The sequence below is a fragment of the Carex rostrata genome, chromosome 7 (genome assembly GCF_964058835.1).
Source record: "Carex rostrata chromosome 7, lpCarRost1.2, whole genome shotgun sequence".
Classification (NCBI taxonomy): domain Eukaryota; kingdom Viridiplantae; phylum Streptophyta; class Magnoliopsida; order Poales; family Cyperaceae; genus Carex; species Carex rostrata.
In genome coordinates, this window is record NC_135924.1 from 13,770,599 (window position 1) to 13,789,621 (window position 19,023).

A 19,023-nucleotide genomic window follows, 5' to 3' on the forward strand; every position below is an offset into this window, starting at 1 on the left:
GTCATATACAAAGAATATTAGTTCCCACCTAATTAAATCCTAATTTGAAAATTCAATAAAAAAGAAAAGATATTAGCATGATGCCATATATACCCATGTTTAGGGACAGTCCCATTTGAGTAGGACTAGTAAGTGCCCGGCCACGCGTTGCCGTGTGGATTGAAAATTTGTTTTAACTATTTTTTTTAAATGTGATTAATTTAAAGATTGATTGCATAATATTAGTCAATAATGAGACATACCAATTGTCTTAATGTTCATCTAAAATTCAGTTGTTATTTTTTATTATATTTAATTGTTTATATAGTATATATTGTCTCAATGTTCATCTAAAATTCAGTTGGTAGTTTTTTATTATGTTGATTGCTTTTTATTATATTAGTTGTTTTTTATATAGTAACATATTAGCTGTAACCTTCTCTCTTGAGTCAATGTACATGTGGACTTGAACAAAAGACATCACTTTTCGAAAAGTAAAACAAAAATTTAAGCACCACAAAAACACATATATTAATGCTAACAAGTACCCTTGAAATTTAACAACTTACCCCTCCTTTCACAAAAATATCTCCATATATATCCATGCTAACAAAAAAGTCTAAATATAAATCTAGAGCTTCATGTTGTAGTTTCAGCATCTCATGGAGTTGATTTTGTAAAAAAAATTCTTGCAAAAAGTTCATCAAAATGCATCATTTAATATAAGCATCTGTAGCTCTACTGCCACCACTCTGGTCTGTGAACCTTCTCACTGTAGAATCAAGTAGACTCTGCAAAAGGGAGAGAGCAAAAGGATTTACCATTTTTATGATGAAACCAATAAAAGAGCAAATGAAGCACTCAGCTCATTCAAAATTCACTTATAGGAGATGAGATGGTAATATGAACTGATTTTAAAAATAAAAAAATCCAACAAATTTCCAAATTTGGGAAAAGAAGAAAATTTGGCAAATTTGAAATTATTCCTTTCTTTTGATAATGAAAAATCATGTTGTGTACAAAATTTGTATGACTAAGCAGCTTTGCACAAATCCTTACCTTCATTCTTTTAGACAACTGATCCAGGTCTATTGATTTTTTATATTAAGATTTACGGGCAGATTATGTAATTATGTAATTGTTACATTGGTAGTAAAATTTATGTGTAACCTGATATCTTTTCTTATTGCATGGAGCAACTCTAGAGAAACAACTCTAAAGGAACAACATGTAGGGATATTCTTTAACAGTTCGACCCAAAAAGTATAATTTGTGAGATATTTGTGCCCCTGAATTTATTAATATGAAAATTCAGGGATTCTTCTAGAGAAAGGTCAGCTGCAGCAGCTATAATCGGATAAAGAATTTTATACTCTACCTTGTATTAGGTCAACGAGCTATCACAAGCAAAAACAATATAGAGTGTTGCCATGTGCTTATAATCTTGTACCCTGGATCACAAAAAATTAAAAAATGCCGTTATTATGAGATAATTTTGTTTCTCTGAAATTGTACCTTGAAAAGATGGAGACTTTGCTATTATGAGCAATGTTTCTTGGGCTTTTTTGTTACATAATTTAATTGCACAGATAAAAGAAAACTAAGACAAATTCAAATAAATTAAGGACATGAAACCTAATTATTGAACATTAGAAGGGCATGTTAGACTCAATATAATTTAGTTGGATTTTAGCACAACTGAATGAATATTGAGACAGAAATACAAAATTGAGACTAACTGGTATAGAGTCACTGTTGTAAAATCACACAAATTTCTCATGGGTAAAAAATATTGCCTCAGTTAAATATAATATCTTCATTGCTGATATAATTTATGCTTCTCAAGCCACTTTATAATTAACCATTGAACCATTCAAACATTAACTTTTTAAGTTTGATATCAATTGATCAAGAAATTAGGTACCAGATTCTGACAAAAGGTACCTTGTTTTCATGCAGAATACAATAAAAAACAAATGTATATTGAGTTAATTATTTATTTTATTTTATTAAGTATACATGCAACCCAATTAAATCCGAAGAACCTAAACTAGTGTTATTGTTGTTAAACTACTAAGATCTATCCGTGTGGATCAACACCCGACACTACAACACGGTAGGATTATGTGCTTGTAATCTGACAAAGTAGCACTAGGGTAACTAAGTATATATTTATATATACTAAAAGTTGGTAATACTCATTTAGAGTCATCGCCAACCAATGTACAACAATTCTTAACATAACCACAAATCAATGGAGTTATTATGTTAGAATAATTAATATTGATTCTATTTAAATAAAAAAATCTCGTATGATAATATAATCACCTAAATAAGGCAACTCAAAATTTGAGTTTAGATCAGGATCGTCTGATCTGCTTTGGTACGGACGTTAAAGAGGCCTAAGGCATTGTATTTGTACGTCGAGCTGGATTATCCCAATTCTGATCGTAGGATTTTTAAACTGAAAATTTGAGTTACCTCAGAGGTTCCGGACTCATCGTAAGGTATTTGCATAAAAATCTGTTTCCAATAGACGGACTGAAACGATAAAAAAGAGTGCTCAAATGGCGAGAGAAGAAGAAAATGTATCCCTAGAGGGATTAGATCAGGATGAGGAGATGCCGACGGTCTCGAAAGCCCTAGCGTCCGCCACCGCCACTGCCACCGCCTCCGCCTCATCCTCTGCGACCGCCTTATCCTTGGTCGACTCTGGTTCGGAGGAAGAAGCCGATGAGCTCCGCATCCAAGCCCTCGAACAAGCATTGCGCAGTCAACTCATGGACTATGATTCGCATCTCCAGGTATTTCTGATGCTTTCTCTCCCGCTCTCTCACTACCTCTCTGGTCACTGGAAAAATAAATAAATATACATGATTGCAGTTTTGAAAATTGGGTTAATGTGACCTCCCTCCTAGAACAATCTAACATATATATGTTAAACGTAAAGTAAATTTTCTTCTGATGTTAGATTTTAGGTGCTAAATTAGACATTTACTTTATCACAGAATCAGCTAATCAATTAAATAATATCTTAATTCTTACAAAATAGCTTGTTTCCCTCTAAATCGGGGATGGATAGTTTGCAATCTTGCTTATGCGAGTAATACAAGTGATTTAAAACAATATCCTTTCTATCAAGCACTAGCTGATTTGCACTGTTTCCCCTTGATTGTTTCTCACGTTTTAATTCAGTCAGAATCCAAGCTCGCATTGATGTCCACTATGCCCTTGCTGCTGGTTGGTCGGTTAGGACTGTGTATTTGTGGAGCAAACCTGGCTGATACAAATATTCCTATTTTCATTCCATTTTGATCTTTTCAAACCTTGACTTCTGATATATTGTTCTTTTTTGTTAGTACGTAACCTTCTTGAGGAAATCAGGAGAGATTGAGAAGCTTAGAAATGCTAGAGAAGAGATGAATAGGCTATTCCCGCTCAGTCCTAAACTATGGCAGGATTGGATTGGTGATGAAATATCTTTGAATCAAGGGTAATTTTGCATTTTCCTCTTATATGCATTTGCTTGCCAACTTCCTACTTTATGGTGCTAGAGAGCTACACTTGTATATCATTATTTTCTATTCCTATGGCTGATTGTCTTGTATGAACAATTTGAGGGTGTTACTTGCATGCCGGCATTGATTTGGCATATTTAATTATGGATTACAGTTCCACTCTGATATGACTTCTACTTTTTCTTACTGACTAGTGCTGAAGCATTTGCTGAGATTGATAAACTTTATGAACGAGCTGTGCAGGAATATTTGGTACATCTTTTTGTTACCTTATAATATTTACCTAGTCCTGGGAGCTAAGCTAAGATTAAGTTCTGAATTTATGACAGTTTCTTTGCAAAACAGGAAATATTATTTGTGCTAATACTGCTTTATGCATTATGATTACTTATAAGGGTTCATTTCTCAAAACTGCCTTAAATACATAGTGGTTGGTTTGATAGTGATTACACATTACGAGCAAATGAAAAGTTTTCTTGGGCATATATGCAAAAGCTTCCCATGACTCATGTTACTATTTATGGATTCTTATCTTGCTCTACTTTTTTGTGATCAGTCAGTTCCGCTGTGGCGTGACTACATAAACTTTGTGCAAGAGCGTGATGAGTCAGTGTTGCAGTGTTCACCTAGTGGTGCCACTAAAATGCGTGAATTGCTCAAGCGGGCAATTATTGTGGCTGGTTTTCATGTAACTGAGGAGAGTAAAATATGGGAAGCCTACAAGGAGTATGATCAATCGCTTCATCTCACTATTGATGAAAAAAACACTGAGGTTCATCTCTCATTTAGCTTCATTTATTTTATGTACTGATTTGTACTAGTTTCTTTAAATTTCGACTCATACAGGTGATGACATTTAGAACTCTCAGATCACATACTAAATACTAAGTTCAATTCATACCTGAAAAGTGAAAACTAAATGTGTAAACTCATAGTACCAGTCAGGATAATTTTTTATGGTATGCACAATAAGAGTTCATGCAAAATCCTCGTACCAGACTAAAATTATAGTAACCTGATACATTTTTTTCCTAAAAAATTTGGATCCATTTCTCAATACAAATATTATTTTTCCAACTTTTTTTTGGGTCTATTAGGAAAAAGCGAAACAAAACCAGCGGATATGCAGTTTGTTCCACCGCCAGCTGGCGGTACCTTTAACAAATATCAAGGCAACTCTGATGGATTACAAAGCTTGGGAGGCTGATCAAGGGAACAGCAATGACATGGATAATGAGTTGGATGGAGTTCCTCCTAATATTGCATTGAATTACCAAAATGCCTCTGCACCTTACAAAGCGAGGAGACGATACGAGGACCAACTGTCAAGACCGGTACAAAGTGAGGCTGATAAACTTCAGCTTTTCAGGGTACTTTATACAATTTCAGCTTTTTATAGAATTTGCCTGCATTGTTGCAATTATGATATGTGATCAATAGAGTCATCTCCTTATCTGCCCAGTGTGGTTTGTAGAAAGAAAGCATTTGGACATATGTGCCCTTTTGGATTGACATGTCTTGCTAGTCAAACATATGTTCTTCAAATAGACCTTAGAAATAATTTTGTTTAACAAAAGTTTTTTTTTTTTTTTTGTGAAATATCATAACAAGTGACAAAATGGTTTGTCATATAACATTGAACCAAGATTTAGTTCCTTAAAATCCTTTTTTTTTATATTATAGATTACATTTTAATATCATGATTAGTGATTGATGTCATAATTTGTTGGTACAGAATTATATTAAATTTGAGTCTAGTGGTGATCATACGTGAGTGCAGATCCTTTATGAGAGGGCAATTTCAGAACTTGCTGGTTCAAGTGACTTGTGGCTTGCATACACAAACTACCTTGACAGAACACTGAAGGTTTGCGCATCTTTCTTTCTAATATTTGTACTGATAATTCATTTGACTTAATTGAAAGAACCTCCTACACCTCTCTCTCTTTCTTTAGGTTGCATCAATTTTGAAGAGTGTGTACTACAGAGCAACAAGAAACTGTTCCTGGATCAGCAAATTGTGGATCCGCTACTTGCTTTCCTTGGAGCGGACGAACTCATATGAGGAGGAGATTAAAAGTGTATGTTTAATTTGATAATCAATTTTTTTCCCTATGAAAATGGACCCTGTGGGGTCTGTTTGCATCCTACCCTTTGCTTTGTAATCTAACAAGCATGAATCTCACTGTTTTGTATATTTCCTTCCGAGATATTTTGTTCTAAAAAATAATACACATTTCCTTTTCCAGGTGTTTGAGCAGTCTCTTCAATGTGCCTTTCAGACAGCAAAAGAGGTAGGACAACAAAATAGCGATGATCTGGCACTACAATTTGCTGATTTTGACTTTCAACTTGTACACCAAACATTTATGGTTAGATAGCTCTGCCAATTTACTGGATCTTTCAAACTTTCATAAACTTTGAGCGATGATGTGACATGTAAAATATTTTTCTAGGATGCATCAGATTCGTTGTTGGTGCAAATATGTCCCAAAGAACTGCTGAGTTTGCTCAGATATTGGGCAAAACTAGAGATAAATCTTGGTAAAGACATAATTTCTGCACGTGGAGTTTGGGACAACCTAATTAAAAAAAGGTACAAAGCTCTGCAATTCTGTACTTTTACTTCTATGTAAATTACACCCAGCATTGACCTTATTTGCCAATAGACCCAACATTGCTTGAGACTTGTAAACAACATCCAATTGTGCAATATTTCAAAATCAAGGAAACAAATTTGGTTGTTAGTTACAGTTTTGTAAACTTCTTTTAATTGTTTTCTTGAGATGGGATGCAAGTTTGTTCTTGGTATTTTTGAAGTGGACCTATCAGTTAGGTGTCATGGGATCATCTGGGGATTATCCAAAATTCTGCATGCTATGTGTAACATGAGAAATGTTAAGAGTTTCTTGCAAATACAGAAAAAAATTGGTTGAAAGTTTCAAATTAATCTTCTTATGTGAATTTTCACAATATTTTTTTTGTATTGACTCTTTATTAGTGGGTCCACACTGGAATCGTACGAAGGGTACATAGCCATGGAGGTGGCAATGGGTAATTTAAATGACGCCAGAGCAATTTACAAGAGATGCTATGACAAAATGTTGGCCGGCATTGGTTCCGAGGTAAATTCATGCTCTATTTGTTCCAATTTACACTGCTTTTAATAAGCTCAACATTGCTCCTGTATTTACTCTTGTAACGTATGAGACTAAGGAGCCACCAATTCAGATTCCAGACCGGATAGTCATCTTTGGTTTTTCTTGTTTTTTTTTTCTTAAATGGATACTTCCTGGCAGTTAGGGCTGTTAATGGACTGAGTTTGAGCGAGTTGGGGTATGCTTTTGCTCGGTTCATTAAGTTGATGAGCGAGTCAACTTGAGTTGAGTCGAGTCGACAACTAAACTCGTTACCAACTCGAGTTGACTGTAACTCGTTAAGCAACTCGTTAAGACTTAAGACCAATTGATGTTTGAATTTTAAGCAATTTGAATTTCTTAAACCCGAAAGTTCTAAATAATACATAATAGAAAGCAAATTTAACCAAAAACAAAAACACTAAATCTTTGAATTTAACATAATTCAACAACCAAAAACATGCCAAACAACCAAACACTACATAATTTAACATAAGCAAACAACCAAGCAGTACATAATTTAATATAAGCAAATAGCCAAACAGTACAACATAATTTAACAAAAAACTGTCCATAAGAAAATTTAACAAAATCATACAGCTATCTTCTTGTCGGTTCTCACGGAGAAGGAAAGAGATAAGTTTTTCCACTGTTATTGGTACTGTGATAAAAAAAGGAAGAGAAAAGAGCTATTTGATATCTTTCAAGGAAATTGGAAGAGGGGGAGGGTGTAATATTAATATGATACATGCCTTATGTGGTATGTTAGGCATTTTTTTGGCTTCTCATCAGTCAGTGGGAGAATTGAATGATAGTTGTGTTTTTTATGATTCTATATAGCAGGCATGAATAATTCTTTTAGCTTTTGATCTCTTATTTATTTAGTAATTTATTATAATTGAAAAGGTAACAACACGGCTTAATGATGTAATGCTGTTCAAGGCACAGCAGGAGTCTAAAGGTAAACTCGACCATTCTTCAGTTTCAGTAAAGGAAATTTCTCGTTCTCCTCTCAAAAGGAAAACCAAACAGAAGTCTAGTGCAAAGGCACAACCGCCTCCTAAGAAAAGAAAACAGAATGCACCAAAAATTGGGGAGAAGCCCCAGCCTGATCATGGCCGAGTGGAAGTAGATAGTGGAAAACAACTTGAAAAAGAAGAGGAAACCAAAGAAATTGAGAAACCAAAGCCTGAGTCCTACAATGACCAGTGCATGGCATTTGTTTCTAGCCTAAATCTTCGGGTAAGTGTCTATGCATTAATACACTCTTCTGAAAATCTGTTTTGTCATTATACTTTCTAGTTTAGATACATGCACAAAATAAATGTATACCAGTTTTTTGCCAACTGAACTTGACAACTCAGCAAAATATATAGAAAATTTATTACGATTGGACACATTTATGTCTCCTCTTTTTACTTTCTTTTCTTAATTATTTTTTTGATCAATGTAACACTAGCAACAACTATAACGGTACAGTATCAAAACTAGTATGGTAATGCAGCTTCAGTCAGTAGGGTAGATAGTTCGTGTTTCATACTTGTATTCACTAAGAATTGGTAAACCTGTACCTATTGAGGACCTTACCCATACCTATTACGATCATCAGGTTCATTTGATAATTTTAATTAATTTTTTTAAAATAACTCAAACTAGTTAGAAGCAAAATAAGTTCCACTAACATCCAATTAGAAAATATTTAGGGGTGGTACTTAAACACAACAAAAATAGTACTGTGTGATGGTATTCTGTTACACAATACAATGTAACATTCTATAGTCTATTATTGTTACAGTTTGATTACCCTAAGTGCTTGGGTATTTAACAACTTGCCCCATTAGCTGATAATCTGCAGGCACAAAACCCTTAATAATATGCATACGGCATAGCTGTACCATAACTAAATAAAAATAGGGCCCTACTTATATATAATGAACGGACTGGATTGATCCGATTTACAATTCACGGGGCCTTTTATATGAATTTGATTTAGAATAGTAGGATCGAACTTTTCTTTAAAAAAAATGTGGGGGATACCAACTCTTAACTACAATTGCTATGCTAAAAGTACGAAGGTTTTAGACCAGAGACTTTGACTAAGCAACTGGACAACACAAGGATAAAGGTTTGAATAAAATTAATTATAGCATAGGCTGGTACGTACAGGTTCCCCTAAATATGTTAATTCTAACTTTTATGAAAAATACCTTGGATCCTAACCTTCTTTTTTGTTTTGCTTAGCCATTGTCCACCATCCAGTTGTTTTGACTATGTTTCATTTCTTTCTGGCAGAGAAATAATGCAATTAGATAAATCTTATTTGTTATAATAATGCAGACTAAAGAGGAAGACTTGAAGTCTTTCTTTAGCGACTGTGGGAGTGTTACAGCTGTTCAATTGGTCAGAGACAAAGTCATAGGAAAATCTCTGGTTAGCTCTTCCAGAAGGCACATAGATTTTCCTGACCACCTACTTCACAAAAAAATCCTGCCATGTCTCCCTTTTAAATACCTCAACAGATTGAAATGTATTTCCAAGGAATTGCATTCACTAATAAGCACTGATGCAAAATTTGCCGCTGATCAGTCTCGCTCAGCGGACACTTCATCAAGTGGCTTTGTATACATGTCGCTAGATGGTGTCTTATCATTCTTCCCCGACCCAACATTGATAGGTGTCCCCGATCCATCCCTAAATTTCCTCAAACCAACCTCTTCTGATGATGAGATCTATCTAGTCTCCTGCACAAATGGCCTCCTCCTCCTCGATGGTGAATTCAGTCACAAGGCATCCCTCTGCGTTTGTAATCCTGCTACCAAAGAGATGGTGTTTGTACCAAAAAGTGTTGGTTGGTATAAACCTTTGATCTATAAAACGGGTCTTGCTTATGATCCTTGCGAGTTTCCAGATCGGTTCACCATTGTTTACCCTCACTACAATATAAACGTGTACCAGTTTAATGTCTTTTGTTCAGAAACTGGCAAATGGACCCAGAGCACGAGTGCATGTGTAGGCCGATATTTTCCAGCAGTTAAAGCAGTATGTGCGAACGGGGTGATATATTGGGAATGTGGACAGTACCTTTTATGGTATGATACAAAGAGAGGTTTAGCAGGGTCTCTAATGTGGCCTTTAATGAAGCCATTGATGAAAGAAAGGTTTCATATAGGAGTATATGCCGGTGAAATCACGTGTTGCCTTACTTGGGTTGGTGGGATCAAGGTGTGGAGACTGACTGGAGGGTCCTGCTGGGATAGGTTGCATGCGACTAGTTGGGACGGCATGTTGGATGCACTTAACTTTTGTGAAGGCGTGCAGTTATGTCGCAAAAGTCAGTATGAAATGTTCTTCGGGCAACACAACATATTCCCAGTAGGGTTTGATGGGCAGTTTGTTTACATCACGGTGCGGCTGAGGAAGGATAAATTGGACAAATCGAGGTTGTTTCGTTGGGAAACAGAGACAGGACGAGTTGAAGAGAGAAGTCTGATCACTGTATGGGAACCATGGTACAGCAATAAAATCTTCAAATATGCCAACAGCATGGCTAGAGTGCCGCAAATTTTGAAAGAGATTTCTTAGGAAATTGACGTATGATTTTATGTATCGAGTTGTAATGAAAAAAAAAATGTATTTTGGTCTGGTTTGCCAGAGTTGTTTACTTATTTATTTATTATGTTTTGTTTAGGATTCTAAAATATATTGTGTAGAGGGTAAATATTTACTTGCGGAGTTGATTATGTTGTGATCTCTACTGAATTTCAATGAAATGTGATGTGCATAATGATATTGACTGTGAGAATATTGTTAGATTTGGAGACGTTTAAATCTAATTATTATGTTGGACTACTACTTTATATAATTATGTGTTGTATACTGTCTCAATTAAATGTCTAACCAAGTGATCAAATTCAGTATAATATTTGTAAAGCATATATGTATTTAAAATAAGGATATGGACCGAAAATGTGTAGAAATATCAGGGTAATTATTTCTAATTGTTAATGGATCAATTAGAAATATTACAATTGAGTGTGGTAATAAGTTACAGACCTAATAATATATGAAATTATCTAGATTTTAGACATTTCAAGGTGGCAAGCAAGATCTTCAATTTGAAGTTGTATTATAAAGTAGTGCAAATTCAAATTGGTTTCCTAAACCATACATGTTGTCAAATTCTTTGCCTTTCTTCATGCATGTTGTCAAATTCAATTTGGCTTCCACCATACATGTCCCAAATTCAATTTGGCTTCCTCCATGCATGTTGTCAAATTCAATTTGGCTTTCTAAAACGTCATAAGAATGCAAATTCAAATTGGCTTTCTCCATTAGCTCTCTAAATCGACATATACCACTATAAAAGAACTAGGTCTCCAAGGTACAAAGTGATGAATTGATTTCGTGAGAAGTCATATAGTAGCTTTCATTGGTTAGCCACTAAACCTCTCTTTTGTCTTTCCATTGGACATTAGAGACAGAATTCGAATAGCAATTCAGATACAAATTCTGTTCGGCAACTTTGTAAGCCTTGGAAGGATCTGAGATCTTAAGTTCAGCTATCAAGTGTTCAAGCCTTTGATCTTGATCGAGTGTCGAGTAACAATCCGTTTAAGATGGAACAAGGTAATTCTGCTGCCTTGATTTTGTTTCTTTTATTTCTGCATAAAATGGTCCCAGGGCATGTTTAAGGGTGCGCTTTTGCACCAACAAGTGGTATCAGAGCCGTCCTATGCAGAAAAACAATTTTATGCCTTCGACGCAGTTTTCTATCATCGAATCTGTTTTAAGTTGCCTGGAATTAATTTTAAAGATTAGTAGATGCTATTTGATCAAATATGCAAATTTTAGTCAAGAAATGGTGAATAATTTCTTTTCCTTGTGCTTTTGTGATCTCGAACAAGAATTATTATGTGTTTCATTATTATAACAGGCATAGATGATTGATAATAGCAGATTAAGTTTACAAACTACATGAATTTGATTTTTTGGTCATTAAGTTTCGACTAAAATTAGAATTAAATTTTCTATGTTTGATAAGTCATTTCAGGCAATTAAAAGTTTGTTTGACAGATTTAATTGATAAAAAATATTTGTTTCTAGAATTGGCTTTGATAGCTAATTTTAGGTCGCTAAATTCTAATTAAGACGACTGGAAATAGGTTTATGTCTTAAGATTAGACTTTAGGTGTAATTTTAGATTTATTTAAAGGAAATTAGAGTTTATACATGTTTTGAATTTAAGTTAGTTAAGAATTAATGTCCGCAAACAGACCTCTTTTTTTGAGACAAGTTTAAATTCGTTGCATGACAAGTAATTAAGATGACGCACTTGCAATTGATGCAAGTATTAGTCAGCCCAAAGGAGGATTAGTACTTGTTAAAATTGTTTAGGGCATAAGGGTAGTCTATAAAGATCAGATGTAGTAGTTATGTGTTAATGATGTCTTAGAAAGGTCTCGGGACATGGACTTAAGCGTTCTAAAGTGAACCCCTCCTATCGGTAGAGATAGTAGTGAAAGTTGGAGAATACCCATTGGTAACCACATCTCAAATCTCAAGAATGTTTAGATAATTAATTATGGTTTTTTTCTAATGCATAAAATTTTTGGTTGTAATCCAAAAAATCAAGGGTTCCTTCACGTGTCTATAGTGTGTCATTTGTCAAGTTGATCTAACTCTAATTAAGTGTGTCTTAATTTGAGTAACTTGCTATGATACTACTTTGTTATACTAAGTGCACCGCTAATTGCTCAAAAACTGAAAATAAATACAATTGAAAGTAAATAGATGAGTTTAGAGAGATTTGACACGCGGGATGTTAACGGAGTTCGGCAAAACAAAGGCCTACGTCTCCGGGCTTCGCAACCTCTTGTGGGTGCGCCTTTCTATTACCCAATACGAAAGGATTACAACTTGTGAACCGTTGAGCCCTTATAATCCAAGCGAGAAGTCAACCGGCCAACTAGAGATGAGAATAAGGTCTCAAAGTTTAGAAACTCAAGAGAAATACTCAATAGATCACTCTAATATAATCTAACTTAAGACGGAAGAATGATACATATCAAGAAACCATTGTCTCTTATATGTTAATATAAGCGATGATATCTCTGGGCCCCTTGATAAAGTTTATATTATGTGCATGCAATATTATTATATGATAATCATATCATAATTAAACTTCAGGAAATCAAGAAAGAATAATTGGTAAGGATGACACATTCCCACCTTACGATTATTTAGATATCATGTGGCAAGGAATTGACATAACAACATTTTTAATGTTACAGGGATATTGATTTTGCATTGTGCTTTTTCATCCACATCATTTGGGTAATCAATATACCATGGCTAGTTGTATCATTGATTTATGGAATTAAAATGTTTAATTCCATTGCCATAATGATGGGATCCCATAGGGTCACACCAAATGAAAGATTAAAATAAAATATATTAATAAAGCATATATGATATGTATATAATATGTGCTATCTTAATTATAAGAAGTTATAATTAATTTGTACAAATTATATGTTATTAATATATGAATAATTTTATGACATGAAAATGTTATAAAATTATCATAGTAATATTTAAAGTATGTGTGACATATTTTAAATGACTTTTGACACATGAGAGATACATATAAATTAACATAGGATATTAATTTATAGGGAAAATTATGAGATTGCCACTACAAAACCTTGAAATTGTGAGATTGCCACTACAAACTTCAAAATTGTAAAAATGCCACTATAAAACCTCTTAAATCCTAAATTTGTCATTCTTATACAATTCTTATACTTTTTTTATTAAAAATAATATGAAAAATTCTGTTTTAGAATACGTATTTCTGTATTTTCGATTATACCCTTCAAGTAAAATTATGAATTAAAAATGACCACAGCCGATCCCTCTCTGCCTCCTCTCTTCTCTTTCATGCGAGAAAGGGGAATCGCCTCTTCCATCGATAATCTTCTCTCCTCACCAGAGTCTCTCTCTTAGCGCCCTCTGATAGAATCTCTCTCTCGCGCCAGCTCTCCATCACGCCTACCGCAGCTTCTCCGAATTTGTTACATGGGTTAGGCTTTGCATGACTCCACCTCTCGCTAGGCTGGTAAGATGAAGTGCCTTGGTGGCCCAGACAGAACTGGTAGTGTCACTGATATCACGCTATTATATCTATATTTCCGACCGAATTAAAACAGTGAAACCATGTTTATTCCATTAAATATCTATAGAATATGGTACTGCTGCACTTTTATTCTTATCTTGCAGGAAACGGGAGAAAATGGGAAGAAAATCTGTTTTCTGAACATTCTGTCCGGGTCAGACAACACTCTGTCCGGGTCATACAACATTCTGCTGAAATTTCAGCATCCGAACTTAAAACAGTTATAACTTTTGACTCGTAACTCCGTTTTTAGTGTACGTCCACTTTTTGGAAAGCTTGCGAGAAGATCTACAATCTAAGAAAAAGACATGTATTTTTAGAAATCCTATCCGACCTGTACAACATCATGTTCGACCCGGACAAAATCCTGTCCGGGTCGTACCAGACAAATCCGGAAACAAATCCAGAATCTGGAAACAAATCCAGAATCTGGAAACAAGGTCTAATGAAGGAAGGTCGGCCAGAGATGGATATATACGAGATTTCTTGCACCTGAGAGCTAATTCTGGAGCAGAGAAGCATTCCTAGGGTTTTGGGATTGGCGGCTATTGCTTGGAGGCGAAGTTGAGAAGCAAAAGACGCGAGTTTTGTTGTGGATCTTCTTCTTCTTTGGGTTTTATCATGACTTTTCTTTATCTCATCTGTTTTATTTGTTTTAGAACTAGCTAGAGTAGATTTCTTTGTTTCTAGGGTTAAGATGTAATCGAATGTTTTGTTTTGCATTTTGGATATTGGAATTTTTGTGTTGAAATTTGTGTTTGTTTGATTGAGTTTGATTTTAATTGCTTAGCAGAAATTGTTTGATTATTATTGGTTTGCCAATAGATTAATGACCACGTCTGTAGCGCATTACAACCCTTATAATCTCTCGACCAAACTAAGTACATGAGGTAGAATTAGTGACCCGAAAGGTGAAACCAAGTAGTAGCCGAAAGGTGAACATTTCCTCTTATCGACGGATAAGAGGTTACCTTTAGTATACCAAACAAGCAACTAGGTAATTCGGACCAATATACGACAGTTGAGGTCTAGAACCCGACGAGGGCATATATTGCAATTTCATACCAAGTTAATGAACCAACATACGACGGTTGAGGTTTAGGAACATTAGGTCTGGTCAGTAAAACCCTACACGAAGGAACAACACAAAGAAACTATATCTGGTGCATTAACTCGAAGTCAGTACGGGTCGGACAGGAAGCTGTACGACCCAGAAAAACTGATACGACCCGTACAGGAAGCTGTACGGCCCGTATCAGGGACTGAGAGGCAGAACTTAGATGAGTCTGAAACCCTGGAAATGACTTTTTATCATTGATTTAAAACCAAACTTTACTTTCTGTCATTTAATTATTGCAATTGAACTTAGGAAACATAATTACCCAAACCAACTTTTCCAACTTCTAGTTTTTAGCTACTTTAAGTAGAGTCTGGTTGATACCTGAACCGTCCCTTGGATCGATACCTGAGAATACAAACGATAGGATTGTGCACTTGCAGTCTAAATCAAGAATTAGTCAAGGTTAAAAAGTACATCTTGCTGTAGTGAAACTTTGTGCATACTTTTGTGTGAACAGTCACCATTGTTGGTGCTGTATCTCCTCCTGGCAGTGATTTCTGTAATCCCGTCATCACCGCAACCCTTGGTATTGTCCAGGTACGTTCAATATTTTATCAAAGCAATCAGTGTGATATTTAATTGACTGAACTGAGTTAGTTGTATGTGCATATCACCACTAAAGACTTTTTAATCCATCCTCAATTTATATTCTTAGGTGTTTTGGAGTCTAGAGAAGAAGCTTGCTCAGATTCAGATTTCATTGACATCAGAACAAAGGCTCGTGAGGTTTTACAAAGAGAAGATGACCTCACTGAAATCGTGCAGGTACACATTTTCAAAATATCTGAAATTTACCACTTTGTTACTTATCTGTAAGGGCTATTCTAAAATTTGTCTTCATCATATAATTTATGATTTTTACAAACTCAATTGGTTCTAATAAAATTTTAAACGAAATTGGAATTCTAATATCATGCTACCTATGCTGTACTTTAGTCTCTGTATCCATGTATATTAGACATTTGAAAAAACCCGGGCGGGCTAAACCCAGTCCGGTCCACCTGTGCCCGTGTCCGGACCGGCTCGTGTGCCTGTGTCCCGGGTATGCACAGATACAGGTTTGAAATGGGCCGGGCCCAGTTTTTTGGGCAAAAACCTATGGAAACCCGGACTGAACCGTACCCGAACCGGACCGTGAACCCGTGCCCGTGAGCCTGTGAACCTGTGCCCGCCATTATTGCAAGTAACTAAGTTTTTTGTTTTTGGTTAATACAACCCTTTTAGAATATTGGGGAACACCTCTGGATAACTCATTGTGTTGAGTTTTGTTCATACTAAATTTATCAAAAAATATTTAATACCATAGTCCATTTTGATTTCTAAAATAGTGTTTTGTGGGGTCATTCGAATCAAAAGTTGTGACTTTGTTTGATTGAAACTTAACTTATTCATTATTGTCAAATTTGAGTTTAGAAAATTTATCATTATCAAACATTTGAGTGTGCTTCCCGAGTGATTGGATTGAATTAAGGATTGACCCTTCTCATATCCAAGACCAAGTTTTCCAAATTCTCAATCATCTAATTGATCCCTCGCTTGAAAGTAGGAGTCTAACCTAATGACACTACTAGATTCATAGGGTTTGTATTTAAACCCTAGAGTTTGTATTTTTACTTTTAATAATTCTATATCACCTCTATGTGTTTGACAACTATCTATACTCCTAGACATTGAAAGTTTTTCCATTTTGATTTCCAAACTTTTGAGTTTATCTTCAAGCATTTTATTTATTACTTTTAAGATTGTATTTTCTAATATGAGTGATTCTAATTCTTCTACATGTGACTTACACTTATGTGTCTCACTTTCATTTACCTTAAGTTCAACCTCAAGAATCTTAGACCTCAATTTTTGAATTATATTTTCTCTTTTAAGAAAGTCCAAATTTGCTTTATCAAAGAGTTTTCTCAACCTAAGTTCATTTTCGGAGATTAAATTCTTTTTGAAAAAAATGCTTGGTTTATGTGTGGATGTATGACACTTTGGTAAACTAGTTTGGACATCACTTGACTCGGAGGAACAACCAGTTGACTCACATTCGGATTCATAAGTTCTAGGGATACCTCATTTGAAGTGCTTGAAGATCCACTCCTTGAGATCTTCTTGTTTCTTGCTTTAGCTACTTCTCGAAGTATCTCAATGGCTAGTTTGTCGATGATATTGTTTTTCACAATGATCTCCTCAATGTCCACATCAGAGTCTTCATCATAGTTAACCATCAAGGCTAAGTTGATTTCTTGCTCATTGCTTGTCTCAGTATCAGACTCATCTTCGTAACTCATGTATGATCCTTCCTGTGTTAATGCCTGCAATGCTTTCAATATTTTCTTGCCTTGGAATCTATTTGTTAAGGGCCTTGACCTCCGATCTTGCTTTCCTCCTTCAACCTTGTCTCTTGGGTAGAGTATGTAGTAGGTCTTCATGGTATGTCCTTCCTTGTGACAAATTATGCATATGATGCGTTTGTTCTTCTCTTCTCTTCTCTTCTCTTGTTGTATTGTTGTTCGAATTCAAGCATCCCTTGGATGATTTTAGACATAACCAGAGGATCTGTGGAGGCTTCTTGATTAATTTTGGTTAAGAAAGGATCACTTGAGGAAGATGTATTTTGGAAGGTATTTAAAGATTTCTACAAATGCACAAAGCTCCTAATTCAAGCTTTCTTTTTGGGATCAAGGTCAGGCAAAACCCATTGTACAGCCTTGTTTTGTTCCACTGTCTCTTCTGGTACTGCCTGTGACACAGCTGTATTGTGCTCCTCTGACGAGTTGGCCGCACCCCCATATCGAGCTTCAAACTCCGAACCTCCCTGCCCCTTCACTAATGAGACCAAGCGATCTGTGAACTGATTGGTGTCGAGTGCATTGGTGAGGAGCGCCTCCTGCAGCTCTGTGACCTGTTGGATCTTCATATCAAAGAAATCCCTTGCATTTTTGGATGCTGAGAGGTAGTCATGATGCGCATGTTCGAGGTTCTTCCTGGCCGAGTCGGTGGCCTCGATCCTGTGGTCGTCGGCAGCAGTGCACTCATCCAGAACGGCTGTGAAAGCACCTTTGAACTTTAAATAGGCATCTTTAGACGAGGGAATATTGTCATCCATGATAAATTATTTGGTAGGAAGAGAAATGGTAATTTTGGTTTACAGCATCGATCAGTAGTTAGATGGGTTTATATTTATAGATGTATGGAATCTTGGAAGCTAGTGAGTGAGAAGTGCTGGGTTTCTTGAATTTCCATTTAGGCGTTTAGTTATTTTTGTCTGAACGAAAGAGCATTTAATATTTTTTTTAATAATATTTTCAAGCTTATGTGGCGTTTGCATAATTTGTTTGTGGGTGTGTGCATAATTTAAAAAAAAAAAAAAATGGACGGTTCAGATTAATCCCAACTGAGTCAAATACAATCTGGAACCACTTGAGACTGTAGGGGAAGCTTTAAGATTCGTGCCACATAAAAAGAACGGTCCAGATTCATAGCTTGCACCTCAGGTACCTGGGGTGATACGAATTTTGTGAATTGAGCATGTTTTAACTGCCTACCGCCCGGTCCGTCAAAACTTAAAAAAAAAAAAAAATGGTCTCATGCAATTATTTCGGAATAGGGTCGAATTTATTCATTTTATTGTTTTTAGAAAAGTGTTCAAATGTCTTTATTTTTACTTTTAAAATTCATACAAAATATCTGAATTATTGAACATGATATCTATGTTAAAATTTGCTTCGAGATCAAATTTTATATTTTTTTTAACTTTTTTACTATCTTTTAAGATAAGTACAAAATTACTGATTTTGGATGACAAACAATTTTTAAAAATATTAATTTTGTATCTATCTTAAAAAAATTAAACAATTTAAAAAAATATATAATTAATTTGATCTCTAAACACAGTTTAATGTGGATATCATGCTGATCGGTTTAGATCTTTTGCTTGAATTTTAAAATCAAAGATAAAGATGTTGGATACGATTGGAGTATGAAAAAAATGAGGCTTTTGAGCCCTCCTCTTAATAAAATTATATATTAATAAAAAGAGGAATGGAATTGAAAAATTAACATTCTTATTTTGTTTACAAAATCATAGATTTGACTAACATT

General features: G+C 35.1%; 1 protein-coding gene and 1 long non-coding RNA gene across 2 annotated transcripts; one reads left to right on the plus strand and one right to left on the minus strand.

Annotated features, from left to right (window-relative positions):
• Nucleotides 1–658: 658 nt before the first annotated feature.
• Nucleotides 659–1,724, minus strand: LOC144557356 (uncharacterized). The gene is made up of 2 exons (XR_013512621.1): nt 1,358–1,724; nt 659–770 (listed from the first exon to the last, which is right to left on the minus strand). It is a non-coding gene; the product is annotated as an uncharacterized LOC144557356 (long non-coding RNA).
• A 784-nt stretch (nt 1,725–2,508) lies between these two features.
• LOC144557311 (uncharacterized) lies at nt 2,509–10,416 on the plus strand. The gene is made up of 12 exons (XM_078305871.1): nt 2,509–2,783; nt 3,339–3,472; nt 3,692–3,749; nt 4,054–4,269; nt 4,595–4,867; nt 5,278–5,364; nt 5,453–5,578; nt 5,747–5,869; nt 5,954–6,093; nt 6,499–6,622; nt 7,541–7,876; nt 8,972–10,416. The coding sequence occupies exons 1-12, from the start codon at nt 2,547–2,549 to the stop codon at nt 10,214–10,216; spliced, it is 3,099 nt and encodes a 1,032-aa protein (XP_078161997.1). The 5' UTR covers nt 2,509–2,546; the 3' UTR covers nt 10,217–10,416.
• Nucleotides 10,417–19,023: the final 8,607 nt, after the last annotated feature.